The sequence below is a fragment of the Coenobita brevimanus genome, chromosome 46, assembly GCF_032717465.1.
Source record: "Coenobita brevimanus isolate Jiangsu-jjx chromosome 46, ASM3271746v2, whole genome shotgun sequence".
Taxonomy (NCBI): Eukaryota; Metazoa; Arthropoda; class Malacostraca; order Decapoda; family Coenobitidae; genus Coenobita; species Coenobita brevimanus.
In genome coordinates, this window is record NC_136999.1 from 34,904,384 (window position 1) to 34,929,705 (window position 25,322).

The 25,322-nt window shown below is 40.5% G+C and overlaps 1 protein-coding gene across 1 annotated transcript; it reads right to left on the bottom strand.

Annotated features, from left to right (window-relative positions):
* Nucleotides 1-2,437: 2,437 nt before the first annotated feature.
* Nucleotides 2,438-25,091, bottom strand: LOC145398691 (uncharacterized). The gene is made up of 4 exons (XM_080271492.1): nucleotides 24,971-25,091; nucleotides 17,301-17,521; nucleotides 6,574-6,754; nucleotides 2,438-2,448 (listed from the first exon to the last, which is right to left on the bottom strand). Exons 1-4 carry the CDS (start codon nucleotides 25,089-25,091, stop codon nucleotides 2,438-2,440), a joined length of 534 nt encoding a protein of 177 aa, XP_080127618.1.
* Between the last annotated feature and the right edge of the window lie 231 nt (nucleotides 25,092-25,322).

Consider the following 25,322-nt stretch of genomic DNA (forward strand, 5'->3'; position numbering starts at 1 on the left):
ACACACACAGAAAGAGAGAGAGAGAGAGAGAGAGAGAGAGAGAGAGAGAGAGAATCGTAAGTTAAGAACTAAAATGCTTTCAAATGCTCACAGTACTGGTTTATTTTGTCCAAGCACAGTCATATAGATCGAACACTGACCTTGCCGTGCGACCTTGACATCTGACTGTTCTCAAAACTAAATCCTTTCGTTCTTACCTAACCCTTAATACTTCGACTGTGTTTAGTTTAAATCAGAACAGAAATGTTTTAGCTGGCCTTATAACCTTGGCACTCGTCCTTTCCCTGCAACCGAGTCGTTTGATAGTTAATTGTTCCGTTGATTTTTTTTTGTTCTCCTTCTCTGCAAGCATTCCGCAAAATATTCGATAAAAGGCTGATTATGTTGACTTTGCTCTGTGACTTTGGCCTTTGACTGATTGTTATTAAAAATAAACCATTTCATTCTTGAATTTTCCAACCCCTCCTCCAAGTTCAGTCTGGAATAAATAAAAACTGGCTAAGGTGATTTAGCCAACGTTTAACATATACTGTGACTCTGACACTTGATCTAATGTACTGAGAAAAAATATATATATATATATATATATATATATATATATAGGTCTCGAGGGCAAGTCCCTCAAAGCTTCCCCAAAATTTGGCTTAAACTGTATAAAAACTGTTTCATATGTATTGTTTGCACACACACACACACACGAGAGTGAGAAGACGTGCCGCGCATCGTTCCACACCGCACCGGATTAAACGCTGCCCGCAAATGGCCATACTTAACCCGCCCCATCCCGACCACTTTTCCACCACTGACTCCCCCCAATCCCGACCATTTTAGGAAATTTTTTTTTTGGCTCAAACCTTCGCTTTTGGTGAGAAACATCGAAAATTCATAGAGAAATCACTCTCCTGAGGTTTAAAATACTTATTACAGGTAGGAGTGCCTCCTTACCTTACTGGGTTTTCTATCAGGCTGGCACCAAAGAAAACGAGTTCTATGGGAGGATAACTATTTCACACCAATCATAAACGGTATTTATTTATTTACTGTTACGAATTTATTTGTAGTACAAGAGTATATTGGTTTTCAAGCAGTAATATAGGCATTATAAGCATTGTTTCACTCACTAATACCTGACCTTTTTTTGCCACATTACCTGATCATCATTTCTAACTGTTTCTTCCTCTAATGCTATGTAAAGTTTGTCCTCCACATTGTCATTGATTGGGGAATCACTCTGGCCCTGAATTTCGTACCGTGGCATGACATGGCTATACTGGCCAGGTCACTGATAACAGGTGAATTGCTGAGACAATGGCATGCAGGGGGGGGGAGGAGGTCATGCTGGGTAAGGCATTGTCCCTGCCTGGCATCTTGTTGAGGAAGGTGTCACGTGTATACGTACCAAAAATGACTCGCGAAAATTGAAAATTATGCAAATTAGGGACCTTACAATTTTTTCGCGTTTATGTACGTCGATGGGATTGGCAGTGACAAAACGTGTGGACGTAAAAGAACGTCGACGGGACGCCGCGGGTTAAAGTGTATCTTTATATGAGTCAAGCTCAGTACTATGTCCAACTAAATGGTATTGTAATATTATAAAAAAGGAAGTTTAAGTAAAAGTGTTGTTCCCACAACACAATACAACGAAGTAGGCAGCAGTGCCGAACAAGCAAATCAGCTGATTCAGTGTTGATTGTTTTGTCTCCAACGGAGAGGAATGCGAAACTGTAAGTAGAAGCTTTCTGTTAGTACCAGAAGATGGCCACAATCTTTAGTAAATCACCTTTGGAGGGAGTTATGAAAAGGGACAAAGGTCGAAAGCAGGATAATGATTTCTAGCAAGAACTTGTGGAAATGGAGATGAATAATAAACTGGTAGAACGAGTGCAGAGACTAAAGAAGTCTTTTCAGAGTGAAATAGATGAAATAAAACAGTTGCACATGCAGAAGAAAATGAAAATTTAGTAAAGAGGATTAATAAGAAAGACACAACAACTGATGAATTATCAGTTGAGGTATGTACACTTAGAAGGAAGATTATGAAATGGCAAGCACAGTTGTCAACCATGAGAGTATTATGGAAGATTCCAGAAATGATACAGAGACAATAAGGCATGCAAGCACTCTGATAGATCATACTAGTGATAAAGAGGAGAAGATAACCCAGGTAAATGAAGAGATGCAAAGCTACAAAAATGATGTGGAAACCACATACGCTGATATGGTGAAAGTAAGGAAAGACCTAGAAACAGGAATTGAAGAAAAGAGTATTAAAAAGGAAGTGAAGAAAATAATCCAAAACAATCCAAAATTGGTCAAAGATTCAGCAGTCATCAACAAGTCTATAGTAATCACTGGTATAGAGGAGGAAGTAATAGAAACGATTTCGAGAGACAAAAATGAGATGGCAAATGCAATGAACGTATTAAAGGAAGTATCAGAGGAAATCTGTAGTAAAGACACAGAGGAACACAAAAGGCTAGGGAAATATGAGAAAAATAAATCAAGACCCCTGAAAGCAACCTTCCAGACTGTGGAGGAAATACTGAAAAATGCAAACAAACGTATGGAAAAAGAGGACTTCAAAAATGTATGGATAAAAAGATGCCTAACTCAGCAGGAACTTGGATTACTAAAGGAGAAGAGGGAGGATGCAAAAACAAAGAATGAAGGAAGATCAGAGGAAGAGAAGAACATATTTTTTTTACAAAGTAATTGAACTGCAAATTCGAAAGTGGTACATAAACAGGAGGGAATAATAAGGAGGAGGGTAGTAGCCCCAAGTCATGACAAGTATGTAAACAAGATGATTATGTTGATGTACTCAAATGTAGATGGAATAGTATCTAAATTACTAGAGATGAACGATTATATCAAAGAAAAGGAATCACATATTTTTTGCCTAACTGAAACAAAATTAACACCAAGGATATCAAACGATACACTAAACCTAGAGGAATACAATATATGGAGAAGAGATAGGAACTTAAAAAAAGGAAGAGGAATTATAATAGTAACAAAGAAAAATCTGCAAGTCAGGGAAATAGAACTAGATGTACCATCACAGGTAGAATTGATCGCAGAAGAGATTAGTACGTCTGAAGGGAAAGTAATTGTTGCAAATTTATACATGCCGCCCAGATCAAACATTTGGGAAAAAGGAGAATATGAAGACCTGGCAGAGGAAACAATTCAAAGTTTAGGAGCATACTACATAGAATGGAGAAGTCTGAAAGAATTATACTAACTGGTGATTTAAGTACAAATATAAACTGGAATACTCTAGATATAAAAAGCCAGGAAAGCTGTTGGGAACTAAGGCTGCAGGATCTTGTGCAGGAGTTTTTCCTAACACAGCATGTAAAAGAAACCACCAGAAAATGAGGACTTGACATACAATCAGTACTAGATCTTATATTTACTAGGCAAGAAAATGATATTGACAGTATAACGTATCATCCTCCAATCGGCAAAAGTGACCACGCAGTATTAAGTTACAACTTCGGGATTTCATGTGATATAGTTAATAGTAATTGAAGTTACAAAAAGAGCCTTAACTACAAAAGGGGCAACTATCATAACCTAAAGAAATACTTCTTAGAAATAGATTGGGAAAAAGAACTTAGAGGACAAGATTTAAATGTTATAAAAAATTCTGTGAACTTTATGAAATAGGAGTCCAGAAGTACATCCCACTGCACAAAGAAGCAGAAAATAAAATAAATGGTTTAATGCAGAATGTAAAAAATCAAGAGAAAAAATCGATTTGTTGTGGAATAGATACAGAAGACACAATAATGAAAGGGCATTTAACACCTATAAACAGGCAAGAAACAATTATACAAGAATAAGGAGGGAAGCCCAAAAACAGTTTGAGGAGGACATTGTAAATTAAAGTAGTGATCAACCGAAGCTATTTTACAGCTATATCCGAAGCAAAGCCAAAGTAAAAGATAAAATATAATCCATTACAGATGAGGGGATCACCTACACACAAGAGAAGGATATTTGTGAAGCACTAAATAAGAATTTCCAATCAGTTTTTACAGAAAAAAATAATTTTGAGAGGGATTATATAGAACATGCATGCTCACACATACTATCAGATATACAAATATCAGAAAACGAAATACAAGAGGAGCTAAGTAAAATAGACAAACTGAAAGCAAATGGTCCTGATGAAATTTCATGTTGGGTGCTACATGAATGTTCAAAAGAGTTAAGTAAACCATTATTTTTAATTTTCAAGCAATCCAGTATTGTTGAGTAAAGATGAATGGGAGGTGCAAGGTTTGGTAAATGAATTTAGGACAGTGTGTAGGAGGAGGAAGCTGAAAGTTAATGTAAACAAAAGTAAAGTTATTGTGTTTGAGAGGAATGGTCACTGAATGTACAGTGAGGTTGGATGGTGAGGATATGGAGAATGTGAGTGCATTCAAGTACTTGGGTAGTGTGATGAGTAAGGATGAAACTTTGGGGGATGAAGTGCGTGAAAGGGTACAGCAGGGAAGGAAGGTTGTTGGTTCACTGAAAGCAGTGATGAGAAATAGGGAGGTGAGTATGGACGTTAAAAAGTCACTGCATGATAGTATTGTGATCCCTACCCTGACGTATGGAAGCAAGGCGTGGACCTTGCAAGACGGGAACAAGTCAAGAGTGAGAGTAGTGGAAATTAGTAACTTGAGAGGAGCATGTGGAGTGACATGGAGGGACAGGTTGACGAATGAAGAAGTGAAGGGACGTTGTGGGATGGATGTGGATGTGGTTGAGAAGATTAGGAGAAATACAGTGAGGTGGTTTGGACATGTGGAGAGAATGGAGAATGAAAGACTGACTATGAGAGTGTATGTAGGTGAGGTGGAGGGAGGGAGAGGGAGGGGTAGACCAAGGATGAGGTGGAGGAATGGAGTTGAGAGGTATATGAGGGAGGGGGGGGGGTGAGTTGGGGGGAAGGTAGTCAAATGGTGGGTGACAGAGCGACTTGGAGGCGTTTTGTCTGCGGCCACCCTTTGCGGGATTAGGGCGTCAGGCTATAGATAGATAGATAGAAGGAATCCTTGGGACAAGGTAAACAACCTGATATTTTGAAGAAAGCAAACATTGTTCCCTTATTCAAGAAAGGAAATATACAAAATCCACTCAACTACCGACCAGTATCACTAACCAGTGTTGTAAGCAAGGTATTAGAAAAGCTGATAAGAAAAGTTTGGGTAAATCATCTAGAACACAGTATGATAACAGAAAGACAGTTTGGTTTCAGTAAGGGAAAATCATGTGTTACCAATATGTTGAGCTACTATGATAGAGTGACAGAAACATTAAATAACAGAGAAGGATGGGTGGACAGTATCTATTTAGATTTCAAGAAAGCATTTGATAGAGTACCACACCAAAGACTTTTATGGAAACTGTACCATCAAGGAGGAATCCAAGGCAAACTGTATTGTTGGATGCAAGATTTTCTTATTAAAAAAATTAAAAAAAAGGAAATGAAAACAGTACTAAGGGAAAATATCTCATCATGGAGAGAAGTGACTAGCGGAGTTCCACAGGGCTTAGTGCTGTCACCAATTATGTTTTTAGTGCATATAAATGATACAGACAGTAACAGTGGATATGAAAGCAATCTAAATATGTTTGCTGATGATGCAAAAATAGAAAGGAGAATTACTAATACAGACTCATGTAAAGAGCTACAAGAAGAATCAAATAAACTTCATGAATGGAGCAATACATGACAAATGGAATTCAGTGTGGACAAGTGTCATGTAATCAAGTTTGGTTAAAGTGGAAAAAGACCTGATTGGGATTATAAGTTAGGAAGCAAAACCCTACACACATCAGAAAAAGAGAAGGACCTATGTGTGATTATCAATAACAGACTATCTCTGGCTGACCAAATCAGTGAAAAGGTACGGAACATGTATACATTGCTTGCAAATAGGAGAATAGCATTCACATTCATTAATGAAGACATGCTAAGAAAGATAATAACATCATTCATCAGACCAACCCTGGAGTATGCGTCAGTAGTCTGGAGTCCTCATCTCAAAAAACACATAGATAAGATTGAAAAAGTTCAAAGGGCCGCTGAAGATGATGGGTGCGAAGCTTAAGGGAACTAAGCTAAGAAGAAAGACTAGAAAAAACTGAATCTACCTACACTACAGGAGAGTAGGAAAAGAGGAGACATGCTTACACTATACAAATGCATATCAGGGAAGGAGAAAGTAGACATAAATGATTACATAACCTATGGGGATGCATCAGCAAGAGGACACTGCAAAAAACTGCATGAAAAGAGAGGCGATAAAGACGTAAGGAAATTTTCGTTTCCCAAATAGGGCAATTGATCAGTGGAATGCACAACCGAATGAAATAGTGTGTGCCAAAACAATTAATAAATTCAAGGATATGTACGATAAAAATGGTTTAAGACACGGGACAGTACGAGCTTGACTTATTCCTGTAAAGATAGAATTAGGTAAGAACAATTAGGTAAGAACACTCACATTCCATTAAAGTAATAACACCCTCTCTCACTCCGTGAACATAGGTACAGTGACTCCAAACCTGTCAGAGAGAAAGCTGCAGCCATGAAATTCCAGAAGTTGATATCGACATCAAAGACGACATGAGTACCAGGCCTCGCCAACCTGTTCATGTCTGCCACTAAGTTGTTGTACGTGGAGACGGTCACTCGCTCTGTGTCAAACATGTCAGCAAACTCACGGTACACCCCAGATTCCACAGTCTGAAGAGAAATAAACCTCAGAGCAGAACAGAAATTAGATTGTTTAGTAATGAAACCATTCGTATCACTGTTGTCTATAATTCCAATATATCATATAAGATATTGCACTTTATTCCAGTTGAGTTTTTTGTGTAATTAATGATTATCTGACACACTATTTTCCTAAGCAGAACACAGTTTATACTGACAGAGCTAAAGTAATTCAACAAATCTAGTCAGTTGACCACTTGCGAGTTTGGGAACTACAAGGTAGTTGAAAATGTTGACACTAATAAATTTGGTAGTTTTAGCACAAATCGCGTTTGAAATAGAAAAATATTGTGTGAAAATAACGTTGACAGTGCCCAAGTACTTTCCTGTCTCAGCTCCACTGTCCACCAAGTGTTCACTTGATCCTATCTACAGTATATCTCTACTTCCTTTATCATCGCCACTTTGAAAACATCTGTGACACCATGCAAGTCTCAGTCGGCAAACACATTTGTTGATACGATTATTGCATTGTGTGTATTTCCCTCCAAGTGTTTGTTTCTGAAATATGTTGCATAAAATTCAGCAGACCAAGAAGCCTGCTAGCTTTTACTTACTTATCCCATCCCGTGCTTAGTTAATGAAAATAGCAGCCATGTTGGACTATGCTTATAACATAGAATGCTAAAATTCCGTTTCGAGTAAAAATTTGCATGCTTAAGCAAGCGCCTAAAGAAATGTTTACTTTTCTTAATTTAATTCCGTTCTTTTTCCAGTACTTACCAAATTATAAATCTTTCATCTTAACGTCGCCCAGATTTTCTTCTTTTTCCAGCCTCTTTCGTATGGCTCATTGACAGACCAAGACAAAACGAGTATGGTTATGCGATCTTTCCTTGGGACTGCTTCATGACTAGCATCATATCTTTTATGTTAATCTATTCCTGCTACTCAACAATTAACCCGTCACGTCCCGAGGTTTTCCGCACCTCCGACATTCCCCAGTCCCGAACCTTTTTGGAAAAAATTTGTTTTGGCTAAAACTTCCGCTTTGGTTGAGAAACGAAGGAAAATCACCAAGAAAGGGCTTACCGTGGTCTATAAGTGGTCGGAACAGGTGAGGTCCCCCGAGCCAGGTATCGTATTCTGTCATTGACGTGTCAGGCGCCCACGTTTTCTATGGTAAGGAATACTGGGAGAAACAACACACATCACCTCTATATTTATTGAATTTGAACTAATAAACAATAACAGTAGCAATATAATGGATTTCAGACACATTTATATGAAAAGTAAGCACTGCACCATCGCATGAGCATAGCGAGTTAGGTCCGAGTCGTAACATGCTATATGCTAAGTATCAGTCAACATATCATTTTTTCTACTTGTATACTTCTGTTTCAATGACATTTTACCAATTACAACTGTTTGTAAGTGTTTTCAGATGTTTTCATCCATTATGATGACATGCAGCATAAGTTTAGCGCACATCAGCTTAGTAAGCGCACTCGCTATGACTCGTATTTCAACATACCCAATTGTTTTATCACTTTCCAATTATTTTTCCCTTTACATAGAACCTTTCCTCCACCACTGTAAATGTTTTCAATTATTTACATTCATTACAAGGGCATTTAACGATATGCTAGCGCATATTCACGTAGCAACCACAATCTCAAACACTTGTGTTTCATCTTCTACTTTATTTATTCACTCCAATTATACCTTCCCACTTACATTACACACGTTTCCACCCCTGTACTGCACTGTACATACCTACTGGCATTATTTATTCAAGTGAGCATCAGAATATCGCATGAAAATACCCTCGCAATGAATGTTTTGACCAGCATAATACCCAAACACTTATATACTAATTCTTCACTTATATTACACACTTTCCCACTTGTTGACTTCTATTTTCATTATTACGGGCCTTATTTATTCAACTGAGCATCAGGATATCGCATCTCTATACACACACTAGGAATATTTTGACTTAGAATATATTTCAGCACTTACAATAATTTGAACTTATATTATACCCGTTAGCATTTCCAATAATAATAATTACATATTTACGGGCCGTATTTATTGCACTGAGCGACAGAATATCGCATCATAAAACCCTCGCTATGTATGTTTCCACTTACAGCATATTTATACACTTACAATTTTTGCACTTATGTTATACCCGTATGCACTTTATACTAATATTTGGAGATCAACATGACTGATAATTTCACTGAGCGTCTGTTTGTCGCATTTACTTCATAGTTTCAGCGTCCCATCGCATTCACACCATATCAGAATTGCATCAACGTGTGATATTCGCTGAAACATGGGTGAATACAGAGACTCACGTCACACTACACGCACTCATAGCGGGTGTCCTTCCTCTGTGTCGTGAGTCTCACCGGGGAATTGCTACACACGTGACACCTGCGTTGGGGCCTAGGTCTGTTTGGCTGGGGAGGGATAGGAGTGGGGAAATGGCAGCCGGATATTCTTAGGGGAGTTTGGGCAATAGGGGCAGTGCGGGTGCGATGTTGGGGCCTTTCAACAGCATAACGTGCAAACATCTCTCTTGTGAGCACCCTCACAAACCCTTCAAAGGTTTCCTGAACTCCTGTTGTCATGGCATGAAGGTGGTGGCAATTCAGAGCAGTGATGTCTAGCAAGTGAAAGAACAGTTTCTTATACCACTTCATCGTGGTCCTGGCACACTCTACCGTCGATATCATGGAGTCTGACTTGTCCACCAGGCGCATGTTTATGTTATAGTCCATGACACACTCAGGTTTCCAAATGTGACGCCTGTTCTCACTACGGTAATCTACAGAATCAGTACGGTGCATCAAGGGGCGGTGAACCGTTGACAAGAGGCTTACTTCTCTATTATGGTTCCACACAGTTGCAAGGATGTTGTTGGCTTTGAAGAAGACAACCTCAATCCTGGCAAGTTTCCGCCCTACCTTGGCCATGTGACGCCGGTTCATCTTCACGGTTCCACAGACTCCCGTTTCATGCATGTGAAGATAACGAGCTAGAAGAGGGCTAGTGTACCAGTTGTCCAGGTAGAGGACGTGACCATGATGAAGGTACTCTTCTATCATTGTCTTTACCACTGCTCCCGACAGTCCAATACTTCGATCTTCTATTATGTCTGTCTGTGCACCGGTGTACAAGACTATGTCTTGCACGTATCCAGTCCTACTACAGTCGCACATATCAAAGATCTTGAACCCAAAACGGTGCCTTTTGCTGGGTAAATACTGCCTAAATGAAATATTACCTCTCCACAACACGAGACTCTCGTCTATGACGAGGTCTCTATGGGGATAAAATGACGAACGAAAAGTTTGCCTCAGGTGATCAAAGACCAACCTAATTCGCCTCATTTTGTCAGTGTCGTTCCCATTTGCAGGATCATGAGCATCATAGAAATGGAGGCGACTTAGAATTTGTTGAAACCGATTATGGCTCATCACTTGCCCAAATATTGGGGTAAACATAACAGGGTCCCTTGTCCAGTAAGCAGGAATTCTGTTCTTTCGTATAATACCCATCAAAAGGACCAGGGCAAACAATAGGAACATTTCTGAAAGGGAGACAAGGTAGTCATATATGATAGAATGCCTACTCCTTGTTCCCAATCTTTCACTGTCAAGGCGCTGGGTGCTTGGAAAAAAGTTGGTTTGGTAAACAATCTGCTCCACGAATGCCTCAATAAAAAACAGGTGGAAAATATCCAACCTAGTGGAATTACGGTGAATTCCGGGAGCAATGCAGCCAGAGCGCCCCTGCTCAGTGAAGGGGTGAATGAGGGGAGAAAAATCACTCCCATCCTCCCAATTCCATCCCATAAATCCCTCGTCCCCATCATCCCCATCACCGCCTTCGTCTGGGTGGGGAGAAGATCCTGGTGGGGGAGGTGGGGGAGAAGGAATGTGGAGGGCTTCCCCACTGTCACTCCTCTTCCCTCTGCCTTTACGCTTTCCCTTTCCCTTACCCTTACGGCCTTGAGGAACATTAGGGGGCTGTGGGGATGAAGTAGGGGAATATTGGGGAGCATAAGACGTGCTGGGGAGTGGTTCCTCCCCACCTTCCCCCACCATGACAACACCACGTTATTTTTCATGCACCCTAGCTCGACCACGTGTTAGGGGGTATTGGGGAGCATAAGATGTGCTTGGGAGTGGTTCCTCCTCACCTTCCCCCTCCATCACAACCCCATGTGATACTGAACGCACCCGCACTCGCCCACGTGATACACTCCGCCGCCTCACACTACCTAGGGAGAGCAATGACTCACTCACGTCACTCTCACTTTCCCTATTCCTCCCTGCACTTTCCCTTTCACTCCCCACTCTCTCCACGGCACTTCCTAACTCTCCAAACAAAATACTAGGCCCATACCTGCTCGTCCGATGTGGTGTGCACTCTGGGCCATGATGAGTTATTACCTCACGTCCATAACACATGGCAGCACGTCCCACGACTCTGTCCTCATCCTCGTCCTCGTCATCAAAATCTGGTTCCACATCACATTGGGGCTGGGGATAGGATGTTGCACGTGGTTTCTTGGCTGGCTGCCCCTCTCTAGCAACACTGTAAGTCATGTACTGCCGCTTCCTGGGAGACGGGACTTCTTCATCACTGCTGGTGGTTTCTTCCTCCTCTGGCTGCACATAATCTTTATCCACAACCTTGTCATCCAGTGGGGAATCACTGTCGCCTGTAAAGGCATCCAGGGTGGCTTGAATTTCGCCCTCTGAGAGACCTCTCTTAGCCATGTCTGAGCAGGACCGTTGCTACCAGGTGAGTGGACGAGCGGCGGGTTAGCACGGGTCACGCGGGGTCGCCGAGTGTCCCCGCCTGGTGGCAGGTAGGGGAAGGTCATGCGAGGATACGTAACGCAAATCAAGCGCAAAATTTGAAAATTGTCGAAATTATGCACTTTGCAATTGCACGACGTACCGGTACGTTGCCGGGACTGGCAAATGCAAATCGTTGCAACGTACCCATACGTCGATGGGACGGGGCGGGTTAAGGTAAGAAAAGAGGAATTGTAGGCCAAGTTAAATTAAAAAGAGTATAGTTGTTATTGCTGTAGCTCTTGCAGTCCTATGTTCATCCGGCGTGGGATCTTCAAACGAGCTTGCTATCACCTCCCTGTCGTATTTTATATTTGTTTTCGCAAGAAGGTTAAAGAAAAAAGTGTGCAGAGCATTTTCAAGTCTCAAATTAATCCTACAAAAAAGCATATCTTAGTTACTAGAGGAACAATTGCCGTAGGTTGTAACTGTTTCTTTAGGAAGCACACGGAAAGGAACAGTCTTGTCATATCTCTATTATTCTCCCATCATCCACTCCCTCAATGTAGAGGTGCCATATGATCTCTACACTGAGTGACAAGCCAAATGGTTTCCTGTACCCAGGAAACCATTTACTACGCTGGGTGGTAACCAAATAACTGGGGTTTCTGGGAGGATTAAGTGTCCCCCAGATTCCCCTGTCCAAAATCACTTAATCATGGCAGTCGTTTCGGAGAGCCTCAGAGGGCCCAATACCTGCCCAGGGCCCCAATCAAATGGGCAAACTCGCATGGCCATGGGGAATGTGAGAGGTGTGAATGAGGAGAGCAAGAGGGTGGAAGTGGTGAATGTGTTTAAGAGTGCGAGATATGCCGTGATGGCATTGTGTGAAACGAAGATGAAAGAGTGCGAAGTGGAGGAGTGGGAGGGTGTGAAATGTGTAAGACGGGGAATGAATGGGCGAGGATGCAAGGAAGGAGTTGCTTTGTTAATGAAGAGGTGTGGCAGAGTGGAATGAGAGACTACAAATGTGTCAGCTCGAGGTGTATGTATATCAAGTTCAAGTATGAGAAGGTGAAAGTGGCAGTAATTGTGGCGTATGCACCGTGTGAGGACAAGAGTGAGAGAAAGACAGGTTTCGGGATGAACTAAGTGAAGTTGTGGCAGAAATGCCCAGGAGCTATAAAGTGATTGTGATGGAGGATATGAATGGAAGAATAGGCACTGGTCCTGAGGATGACATAATGGGTTGTTATGGAGTACCAGGAGAAAATGATAATGGGAAGAGATTAAAGGATATGTGATAGGAGAGGAGGTTGTGCATTTGTAACTCGTATTTCAAACACAGTGATGCACATAAATATACATGGTATACAGGGAACGGGGATCGTGTTGAAAGAAGCTTGATTAATTACGTTCTCGTAGAGAGGTCGATGATGGGAATGGTTGCTGATACGAGGGCTGTGAGAGGACGATGTGGAGGTCTGTCAGATCATATAATTGTGGTATGCAACATCAAGCTGAGAGGAGCGAAGTGGATCAGGAGAGAGAGGAGCAGTCAGGGAGAAAGACTGAAAGTTGAGAAGCTGAGGATCAAAGAAATGGCAGTTGAATACAGGACCAAAGTAGAGGACGAAGTAGAATTACTGAATTGAAATGAAATGGATCTGGACAGACTGTGGAATGCATAAAGGGATTGCTTAGTTATGAATGCTAAAGCTGTGTGTGGTGTGGCAAGAGTAACAACAAAGAAGAAAGGTACGGCATGGTGGGATGAGGAGGTAAAGAGAGCGGTGGAGGAAAAGAGGAAGAAGTGGCTAAAGTGGTTACAGGATAGGGGTTCAGTCGAAATAAGAACTGAATATGTTGAGAGCAAGAAGCACATAAAGAGACTAGTGAAGGGGTAAAAGAAGGAGGTAAATGAGGATCTAGGAAGAAAAATGAATGCGAGCTACTCTGAAAATAGCAAGTTATTCTGGAAAGAGGTGCAGAAATGTAGAAGTGAAAGTGGAAAGAAATGGGATGGTGTGAAGGATGCAGGTGGTAGGTTATTAACCCACGGAGATGAAGTAAGGACCAGATGGAAAGAATACTTTGAAAGCCTGATGAATGGGAATAGAGAGAGCAGAGCAGCTGTAAACATGATTGGTTTTGGGGGTGTGCAGGGAAGGAATGCAGTGCCAGGAGACGTGACAATCGCAGAAGTGAAGAGTGCTGTGAAGTGGCTGAAAAATGGGAAAGCTGCTGGGGTTGATGAGGTGTATGCGGAGATGCTTAAATTTAGTGGAGAGATTGGAATGAAGTGCTTGTTGGAGATATGTAAGAAGGCATGGATGAGTGAAACTGTGCCTGCAGAGTAGAAAAAGCTGTGATTGTACCGCTGTACAAAAATAAAGGTGAGCGAAGTGAGTGCAAGAATTATCGTGGCATAAGCTTACTGAGTGTGGTAGGGAAGGTATATGGAAGAATTATTATAAAGTAAGAGAGATATTAGAAGTCCTAGTGAGTGATGAACAGGGTGGCTTTAGGAGTGGCAGAGGATGTGTGGACCAAATATTTGCAGTGAGACAGATGGTAGAGGAGGCTTGTGAGAAGGACCATAAGGTGTTTATGGCATTCATGGATCTGGAAAAAGCATATGACAAAGTGGACAGAGAAGGATTGTGGAAAGTATTGCGCATGTACGGTGTAGAGGGTAAGCTGCTAGGTGCCGTCAAGGGTTTTTATGATGGTAGTGAAGCATGTGTAAGGGTTAATAGGCATCTAAGTGAATGGTTCACGATCAGTGTGGGCGGCGTGCGGCAAGGTTGTGTGATGTCCCCATGGATGTTCAATATATATATATATATATATATATATATATATATATATATATATATATATATATGGATTGGATGATGAGAGAAGTAAAAACACGAGTAATGGAGAGAGGGATGGCATTGGTAGTGAATGGTGTTGGATGGAATATCTCAAATTTGTTGTATGCTGATGATGCAGTACTGCTTGCAAGTACCGGAGAAGAACTTGGTAGGCTAGTGCAGAGTTTTGCTGATGTCTGTAAGCGTCGTTCCTTGAGAGTAAATGTAGAAAAGAGTAAAGTTATGGTTATTGAGAGAGAAGGTGACTCCCAGTGCAATGTAACAGTGAATGGAGAGAGATTGGAATTGGTGAGAGTTCAAATACCTGGGTACAGTGACAGAAAAGAGAGGAAAATGTGCAAAAGAAGTTGAAAGTAGAGAGACACAAGGAAGAAAAGTAGCTGGTGCAATGAAGGCCTTGATAAGAAACAGAGACTTGAGTGTTGCAGCTGCACGAGGCTTATATGAAGGAGTGTTAGTGCCAACTTTAACATATGGATGTGAGACTATGGTGTGGCATGAAAATGAAAAGTCAAAAGTAAGAGCAGTGTAGATGGGACTGCTGAGGAATGTATGTGGAGTACAGAGGGTGGATAGGATACGAAATAAAGTGATTCGTGAAAGATGCGGAGTGAGGAAGTCAGTGGACACCCGAACTGAAGAGAGTGTACTGAGATGGTATGGTCATGTGGAGAGACTGGATAACAATAGAGTGGTGAAGAAGGTATATCTGAGTGAATTCGAAGGAGGGAGGAGGCGAGGCAGGCCAAGGAGAAAGTGGAGAGATATGGTGGATGAATGTGTGAGGAAGAGAGGTGTGGAAATCGGTGAGGCTAGGGAACTGACAGGAGATCGAGATGGCTGGATGAATTTTGTGAGGAGAAGTGCATGATCAGGGATTTTTGACACCCCTTTTAAACGTGGCAGGGTCTGGATTGACTCTTTGATACGATTATGTGAAGCTACAGAACGTGGTGAATGTTTTTTGGCATATCCGATAGACCCAGGATTCCGGGGGCTTGAATGATGAGTGAATGGAAGCGTGGCCCATTGGATTGGGCAATTTTGGGCTGTCTGGACATTGCTACTCCTCACCCTGGCCTAGGGTGGGAAAGGAGGTCCGGATAATGATGATGAGAAAAAGAAACCAAAGTTACAACACCAGATCGGTCGTGAATATGTTCGAGTATCTCAGCCCTAGACGTAAACTAAGTGTGGATACAAAAAACCTTTTGTTTTACCCATCTTTCTCTAACTTGGCCTATAACTGAAATCTGTCCATTTTGAATAATGAGTTCTAACAGTAAATGTACACTTGATTTTGATGCTAGTCACAAAAAAAAGTGCTATCGAACGTATTGAGAGTGAATATTGTCTTATTCTGTCACTGAGCTACGTGAAATAAGCTGTAAAAGGACGGAAATCTGGACCAGGTTAAGATAAAGAACTATAGACTGCATACATAAGAACTGGGTTTTCGCCTAACCTTCCTTCATAGAGGGTTCAACCATTATGCAATTGCAAGAAAAACTGGATGATCACAAACGGCATTTTGTTCAGTTAAGTTGGCAGATGCTTGGAGGGAGGGATGGGGGGGAAGGGAGAGAAGGAGGGCATTGGATATGAAAACCAAGCCCTAATAAGCATACATAATATGTAACATTTATATACTACATTGCCTTTCTACAGTATTAATAATACAGTGCTGGTACAGTGAACAGGTCTGCAATATTAACCGTTCTGATTTTTTTTTTTTTTTTACTGTGAGTGCAGATACTTATTTTCGACGAGTAGGTAGAGAGGTGGTCTGCTGTCCCAGCAGAAGCGTGTACCAATCCCGGCTTGGACAGAGAACGGTTTAAAGGATTCAAATTTTGTTAAGTAGATTTTACTGAGCTACCATATGACTCCCCAATATGTAAAAAAAGAAAAAAACACCAGTACCAATAAAACAGTCCTGTAAGAGACATCCCTACTATGCATTTAGTATCGACGGTGAGTGCTTAGCGCTGAAGTGATGACGTAAAAGTGTATGATACGTGAAAGGACTGCTGGGCCTTACAGAACGGGCTGTTACGCCTGTACCCAGACTCGTGCACATAAAAAAATATGTACATACATTCATACATACATATTTTGTGATGAGATAGCGTAGCTGGAGGAGTAGTACGGTATATGACAGAGGGGTGTGTGAGTGTCGGAGGACAGTGAAATAGAGGCAATTCATTTGTTACCATCCCTCTCCGGGATTTCAGTGTGCTGACATGGATGGACAGACTGATAGAATTCCTGGTCAGTATTTACTTTACGTTCTTCACCGTTTTTTTTTTTCTTTTTCACCAGCTTGTTTTTTCTGTGTGTGGTTGATTTGATGTTGAAGGTTGCTGAAAACATGTTATTTTTTTTCGTCTGATGTTAAGCTAGCCTCATCTAACCAAACCAATGGGATTGTAGCGTATTCATATGGGACTACCTCGCCTTGCACAACATTTGTCACCCATTCCTCACCAAAACACTTCGTCCCCTTTGTCTTATGCAGGGATTGACGCGTTTCCGACAAGCTGTGGCATGAAACCATCCCACACAGATAAAAACTAAGCAATGAGGAGGAGGAAACCCGCTGAAAAGGCGAGGAGCCCAGAAAGTTAATATTGCCTGAAATCATTTTTTTCTACTTTGTCACTAAATTGCCATCTCTCCATCTCCAGTGCCTAGTTGTAACAATAAATTACAGCTGGAATATGATGCTACTCACGAAGAAGTGCTATGGAAAGGATGTACTAGACCTGCTTCTCTCTGCTACTAAACTGTAATATCTGAAGCAAGTTATGGTAAAAGAAGTATAGCAATGTCAATAACTGTAGTTTAACTGTTGACTAAATATAATGGTGTGGCCCTTACTTTAAAAAATGTCATTTGTGGGACGAAAGCAATGAGAAGTATTTTGATATTAGGATCGTCAATGACATCTCTGAGGGTCTGGTAGGGATGACTGATGTGTCTGACAGCCAGGAGGGACATGAGGTTACCAACGTAGCTTTGTGTTAACACCACCATCATCAGCATCCACACCCCTTGCACCACACGTTCCCACCACCACAACCCAGACAGTGTAGACACGTCTGTGTAGAGCAAAAACGATTAATTTGTAGCGTCGAAAGCAAGCATATTATAAAAGGGCAAGTTTCAAAAGGGACATTCACCCTACCTTCTTGGAGAAGGATGCGAATACAGTTGAATATGTTGGTCTCTTGTCTGGGTGGGTGGTTAGTGTGTGGGGGAAGGCAGGAAGGAAGGAGTAGCATGACAGTGATCACAGCCAGCAGTGCCGCCCCCACAGCCATCCACACTACAGGTGACAGAGGCAGCAGGAAGCCCCACGGGTCCACCTCAGGGCGACCACGGGCACCGAAAATTTTATACTGCGTCATAAACACACCAGGACTGCAGTGCAAATACTTCTTTTTGTCGTCTGTGATGGCATGTGGCCCTCCACTGATGTCAGCCTCCTGAAACAGAGGAAAGTTATTAAAGAAAAGTGCAGTTAGCTGAACATGAAAGCTCGTCCAACGCTCCACTTTCACTCAGAGGGGTTATATCTCGTGTGCTGTGGGGATGGCCTAGTGAGCTTTATCAATATCTACCCTGCATCATTTATTATTTTCCTACTCATGCTGTCACAACCACGCCCACACTAGCCGACTGAGTCGTTCTCGCAACATATAAATAATGCCACGTAAGTTTAGTGGAGTGCAATTTACGGGTCACCTAGTATTTTACTGAAGTATTCATTTTCTTTAATAAAAGGGCCGGGTGTGAACGTACCGTACATAAAGTTTAAAATGTGATCATTAGTAAATACTCTGTTTATCAGGAATTGAAACCAAAACACACACAGTTTTATTTTGTGTTTACTGTACTGTGTAAACCTTGACATTTTTACGTGTTCTGCTGACTAGTATAGAAAACTTTTGTTAATTTAGTAAGTGTACCTATGAATCAAAGAAATCTGAATATTGGGTTAAAGTGATAGTGAAAAGTCTCTTTCATATATGTGCAATGCCTAAAAAAAAGTGTCCTCTCTTGGGGGTTGATAGTTGTGAAATCATACGTTCACCTCTGTAATAATAATACACAATTATTAAATATAGCATTGATGCATCACAGCTGTAGGAAATGCCTATGATAACACATAACATGGGTATGTCACATGGCAACTGGGTTCTTCAGGGCAACCAACATATGCCACAAAGTCTCAGTCGTGTTTCAGATCACGATGTTGGTTTTTCAGACTGTTTACCACAAAGTTGAGCGGATACCTTTTTTTTAGGCACTGTACACTCGACAACAAAAGTCCTGTCGCCTCTCCTACTTCGCTTCCCATCTGCTTTATAACTCAGTCTGGTATTCTACAGCAACTGACACTGATTACTTTATTTGGTCGTGGATCAGTGTCATCTGTGTCATTTGCTTCAGATTCAAGAGACTAATTTTCAAAGACCTTAGGCAGAAAAGCAGGAAAGATGACACGCCTTTATTCGTAGTTGACGATGGTACTCTGTTGCAGGTGCATCAAGGAAATAATTAGCTCTGTGTGATCTCAGTATACCCACTGTCCATGCATAGTTGTTGGGAAACTTACACAGACTCCCTTAGGTACATGTTTGCCCTTGAACAACCTGCCTAACACACCAAGCAAACAAGAAAGAACTCTCAGAGAACGCAGTACTCACAACACCAGCTGGTCTATGGGCCGATAATATTAATTTGCCCCGTGATATTAATCTCCGAAAATTATTCTGTGAATCAAATAACTTCATTCTTGTCTAATCCTTAACCCTTCCACTAACTTTGATTCAAATCAGAGCAAGATTGTTTGATCTGACTTTGCCCAGTGACCCGTCCCTTTGACCTTGACCTTGATCTTTGTTTTCAAAATAGATTTTGTCTTTGTGTTAACCTCATCCCTTCCACGAAGTTTTGCGTTCGTCGGATGAAAACTGTAAGTTGACTCTGCCATGATATTGTGATCCTGACCTTAAACCTGTTGGTCTAAAAAATTGAAGTCAGTCCCTTGGGTAATTGTTAGCTCATCCATCAAGTCGATCCAGAACAGATCAAAATTGTTTTGGTTATTTTGTTCACACACACACACACACACACACACACACACACACAAACACACACACACACACACACCGCTCACTGGTGCAGTGGTAACGTTCTCGCTTGCCAACTGGTGGACGGGAGTTCGCGCCTCGCTCAGGTTGCGAAAAGTTTCACTGATGAAGTGGATGGTTACTGTTCCCCTCGAGCAAGGGGACGGGTATGTGTGTGTGTGTGTGTGTGTGTGTGTGTGAAGGTCACAGCCTTGCCCTTAGATCGGACTATATGAGCTCTCAGCTCCCTTCCGGGAGGGTAAAAAGCTGACAATCACGACCATCAAGTGATCCTGACCGACCCGGTGAATTACTCGTACACACATACGACACGAGAGTGTGAAGACATGCCTACACATCGCTCTGCACCAGGCCAATCTCGGCCACAAATGGCTGTACCTAAAAAGTATCTTTATATGAGTCAAGCTCAGTACTAGGTCCAACTAAATATTGTTCTAATATAAAAGAGGGAGTTTAAGCAAAAGTGTTGTTTCAATAACACAATACAATGAAGTAGGCAGAAGTGCCGAACAAGCAAATCAGCAGTTCAATGTTGACTGTTTCGTCTGCAACGTAGAGGAATTCAAAACTTTAAGTGGAAGCTTTCTGTTAGTACCACAAGATGACCACCATTCTTAGCAAAATAAAATTGGAAGGAGTTAAGAAAAGGGTTAAAGGTAGAAAGCAAGATGATGATTTCTACCAGGAACTGGTGGAAATGGAGATGCATAATAAGCTGGTAGAAAGAGTGTACAGTACAGATTAGAGAAGGGATTTCAAAGTGAAATAGATGAAATTAAGCATTTGGAAAAGGAGGAGAATAAAAATTTTGTAAAGGAGATTAATAAGAAAGACACAACTATTGATGAATTATCATTTGAGGTGGGTACACTTAGAAGGAAGGTTAATGAAATGGCAACCATGAAAGTATTATGGCAGAGTTAAGAAATGATAGAGACAATAAGGCAGGCATGCACTCTGATAGATCATAGCAGTGATATTGAGGAGAAGATAACCCAGGTGAATGAAGTGATGCAAAGCTACAAAAATGATGTGGAAACCACATATGCTAAAATGGTGAAAGTAAAGAAAGACTTTGAAAGAAGAGTCGAAGCAAAGGGCATTAAAAAGGAAGCGAGGAAAATAATCCAAAACAATCCAAAATTGGTCAAAGATTCAGCAGACATCAAGAAATCTATAGTAATCACTGGTATAAAGGAGGAAGAAATAAAGAACAAGATTTCGAGAGACAAAACAGGAGATGACATATGAGCATATTGAAAGAAGTATCAGAGGAAATCTGAAGTAAAGACACAGAGGAACACAAAAGGCTAGGGAAATATGAGAGAAATAAATCAAGGCCCTTGAAAGTAACCTTCCAGAGTGTAAACACTGTGGAGGAAATACTAAAAATGTAAACTTATGGAAAGAGATGATTTCAAAAATGTATGGAAAAAAACATGCCTAACTCAAGAGGAACTGGTAATACTAAAACAAGAGGGAGGAGGCAAGAACAAAGAATGAGGGAAGATCAGAGGAAGAGAAGAACACATTTTATTTTTACAAAGTACTTGGATTGCAGATTCGAAAGTGGTATATAAACAAAAGGGAATAAAAAGGAGGAGGGTAGTAGACCCAAGTCATGACAAGTATGTAAACAAGATGATTAAGTTGATGTATTCTAATGTAGATGGAATGGTATCCAAATTACTAGATATGAATGATTATGTTAAAGAAAATTAACCACATATTGTTTTCCTAACTGAAACAAAAGTAACACCAAGGATATCAAATGATACCATAAACCTAGAGGAATACAATATATGGATAAGAGATAGGAACTTTAAAAAAAAGGAGGAGGAATTATAATACTAACAAAGAAAAATCTGCAAGTCAAAGAAACAGAACTAGATGTACCCTTACAGGTTGAACTGATTGCAGTAGAGATTAGTACATCTGAAAGGAAAGCAATTGTGGCTAATATATACATGCCACCCAGATCAAACATTTGGGAGAAAGGTGAATATGAAGACATGGCAGAGAACACAATTCTAAGTTAAGAGCATTACAACATAGAATGGAGGAGAAATATGAAAGAATTATACTAACTGGAGATTTCATTTGAAATATAAAGTGGAATACTGTTGAAATAAAAAGCCAGGAAAGCTGTTGGAATCAAAAGCTCCTGGACCTTGTGCAGGAGCTTTTCCTAACACTGCATGTAAAAGAAAGCACCAGAAAAAGAGGACTTGACATACCATCAATACCAGATCTTATATTTACGAGGCAAGAAGATGATACTGACAATATTATGTATCACCCTCCATTCGGCAAAAGAAATGCTTCTTAGAAATAGATTGGGAAAAAGACCATAGAGGACAAGATTTAAATGTTACCGGTATATATTGAAAATTCTGTGAACTTTATGATATAGGAGTCAAAAATTACATCCCTCGGCACAAAGGAGCAGAAATGAAAATAAAGAAATGGTTTAATAAAGAATGTAAAAGATCAAAAGAAAAAAGAGACTTGTTGTGGACTAGATATAGTAGACACAATAGTGAAAGGGCATATAGCAACTATAAACAGGCAAGAAACGAATACACAAGAAAAAGGAGAGGATCTAAAAAACAGTTTGAGGAGGATATCATAAACAAAAGTAGTGATCAACCAAAGCTATTTTACAGCTGCATCCGAAACAAAACCAAAGTAAAAGATAAAATACAATCCATTACGGATGAAGGGATCCACTATACACAAAACAAATATATTTCTGAAACACTAAGAATTTCCAATCAGTTTTTACAGAAGAAAATAATTTTGAGAGGAACGATATGGAACATGCATGCCCAAACATATTACCAGTTAAAAACACATATCAGAAAAAGAAATACAAGAGGAGTTAAGTAAATTAAACAAAGGAAAAGCAAATGGTCCGGACAAAATTTCATGTTGGGTGCTACATGTATGTGCAAATAAGTTTTTTTAGACCATTATCCTTAATATGCAAGGAATCCTTGGGTGATGGTAAACTACGTAATATTTGGAAGAAAGCAAACATTGTTCCCTTATTCAAGAAAGGGAATAGACAAAATCCACTCAACTACCAACCAGTATCACTAACCAGTGTTGTAAGTAAGATACTGGAAAAGCTGATTAGAAAAGTTTGGGTAAACCATGAAGAACACAATAACAGAATGGCAATTTGGTTTCAGAAAGGGAAAATCATGTGTTACTAATCTGTTGAGCTACTATGACTGTGTAGCAGAAACATTACAGAAAAGAGAAGGAAGGGTTGACAGTATACATCCAGATTTCAAGAAAGCATTTGATGGAGTACCACTCCAAAGACTTTTATGGAAACTGTACCATCAAGAAGGAATCCGAGGCAAACTGTAGTCTACTGCTGGATGCACGATTTTTTCAGAAAAACGGCACAGTACTAAGGGAAAATTACTCATCATGGAGTGAAGTGATTAGTGGAGTTCCACAGGCTCAGTGCTGGCACCAATTATGTTTTTAGTGTATGTAAATGAGATAGATAGTAACATTGGAAATGAAAGCTACGGTATTAAAATAATTATGTTTGCTGATGATTCAAAAATACAAAGGAGAATTACTAACACAGACTCTTGTAAAGAGCTACAAGAAGAATCAAATAAACTTCATGAATGGAGTAATACATGGCAAATGGAATTCAGTGTTGACAAGTGTCATGTAATCAAGTTTGGTGAAAGTGGGAAAAGACCAGATTGGGATTATAAGTTAAGAAGTAAAACTCTACACATATCAGAAAGAGAGAAGGACTTAGGTGTGATTATCAATAACAGACTATCTCCGGCTGACCACATAAGTGAGAAGGTTCGGAACATGCATACACTGCTTGCAAATATGAGAATAGCATTCACATACATAAATGAAGACAGGTTGAGGAAGATAACATCTTTCATCAGACCAACCCTGGAATATGCATCAGTAGTCTGAAATTCTTATCTCAAGTACAGTAACACATAGATATTATCGAAAAATTTCAATGGGCCGCTACTAGATGGGTACGAAGCTTAAGGGATCTAAGCTATGAAGAAAGACTAGAAAAACTGAATCTGCCAACACTACAGGAGAGAAGGAAAGGAGGAGACATGATTATGCTATATAAATATATATCAGGGAAGGAGAAAATAGACATAAATGAACATACAACCTATGGAGAAGCATCAGCAAGAGGACATTGCCAAAAAATGCATAAAAAGAGAGGGCAATTGATCAGTGAAATGCGGTACCGAATGAAATCGTGTGTGCCAAAACAATTCAAAAATTTAAGATGTATGATAAAAATGGTTTAAGACATAGGACAGTACGAGCTTGACTCATTCCTGTAATAATACAATTAGGTTAAGAACAATTAGGTAAGAACACACGAACTGAACTTTGACTCTGCCCTGTGGGAATGATCTTTGACAAATTATGTTCGTTTCTGACACCCTTCATTCCTGCCTGACCGTTAACTATTCCACCATATTTGGTTTAAATCATATAAGTAACGTTTGACTTGACCTTGCCCTGTCACCTTGGCGTTTGTCCTTTTCCTGTGACCTTAAATTTTGATTGTTCTCAAAATCCAGTCCTTTTATTTTTTCCTCAGTGTCAGTCCCTTTAAAGTGTTTGATCGAAATCAGAAGAAAACTGTTAAATTTGTCCTTGTCCTGTACCTTGGCCTTTGACTCATTGTTCTAAAAATCAAGGGGTTGACTCCTTGTCTAACTCTCAACCCTTCTACGAAATCTGGTTATATTCAGTTCAGATGTGTTTGAATTATTAACACACTCAAATGTGAGCAGGACTTTGGCCTTGCCCAGCGACCTTGAGGTTTGACATCTGAGGGCTGATCGAGGAAAATTAACTTAAATCTCAACCAGGGGAGGGTTAAGGTTAATGCAACTACTAAAAAGGTCCCCATGAAACTTAATAATATGGGATTCATGGCTGTAGCAGGGACGAGGCAACTCGGCTATCACTTGAACAGGGAAGATTTTTTTTTTTTTTATACTAGGGATTATCTCTGATATCTCCAATTTCTACGTATTTAATCTATATTGTCTGCCTTTACTCTCGCCTCATTGTTGTGTTCTGACTTGGTGTCCAATGACATAATTATGACTGAAAATTACCCTACCACATATATTTTGGTCAATCAAGCAATCAATCTTTCAGTCAAATAAACTTAGTGGCTCTAAATCAAGATTCGATGGTGGAGTATGGGTCATAGTAGTGTTATTTGTCATAAGGGCAATTTTGTCCTGGTACCATGAAGCCCGCTTAAGATGTGTGACCACCCACTTTAATTAATGGCTAAACAATAAAAATACTCTAAGAGCAACAGCGAGAAAATCTCAGAGATTGAAGAGATATAACCCTCATCCACTGGATAACGTCTATACACATCATAGTTGGGCTGCTGCATGGCTGCCGGGTGGCGGTTATACGTGCAAGGGTCTTCCCGCCGCCGTTTTAATCCTTGACCATTTTCTATCATTACCACAGGGTAGGGAAGTATCCAAGGTACCCCACTGACACGTGGTTCAGTCTGTGCATGGCATTGTTACAGTGCGGAGTGATGTTTTCCTCAGCCTCCTCATCCGATTCCATCCCCTCATCCACAGGGCCGATTGCATCATCCATCCCCGCCAAAGTTCAACCTTTACCGCTGAAGAAAGGGCCTAGTGACAGTGCCATAGGTCGTGCCCTGGAGGAAACCATGTCCTCC

Coding starts and splice junctions, on each gene's coding strand:
- LOC145398691 (XM_080271492.1), bottom strand. CDS start 25,091: ATGATAGAAAATGGTCAAGGATTAAAACGGCGGCGGGAAGACCCTTGC. Junction 17,522..24,970: donor ACGTTATCCAGTGGATGAGG/GTTATATCTCTT, acceptor TGCTCTACACAG/ACGTGTCTACACTGTCTGGG. Junction 6,755..17,300: donor CACAAATGACATTTTTTAAA/GTAAGGGCCACA, acceptor ATTTCTCTTCAG/ACTGTGGAATCTGGGGTGTA.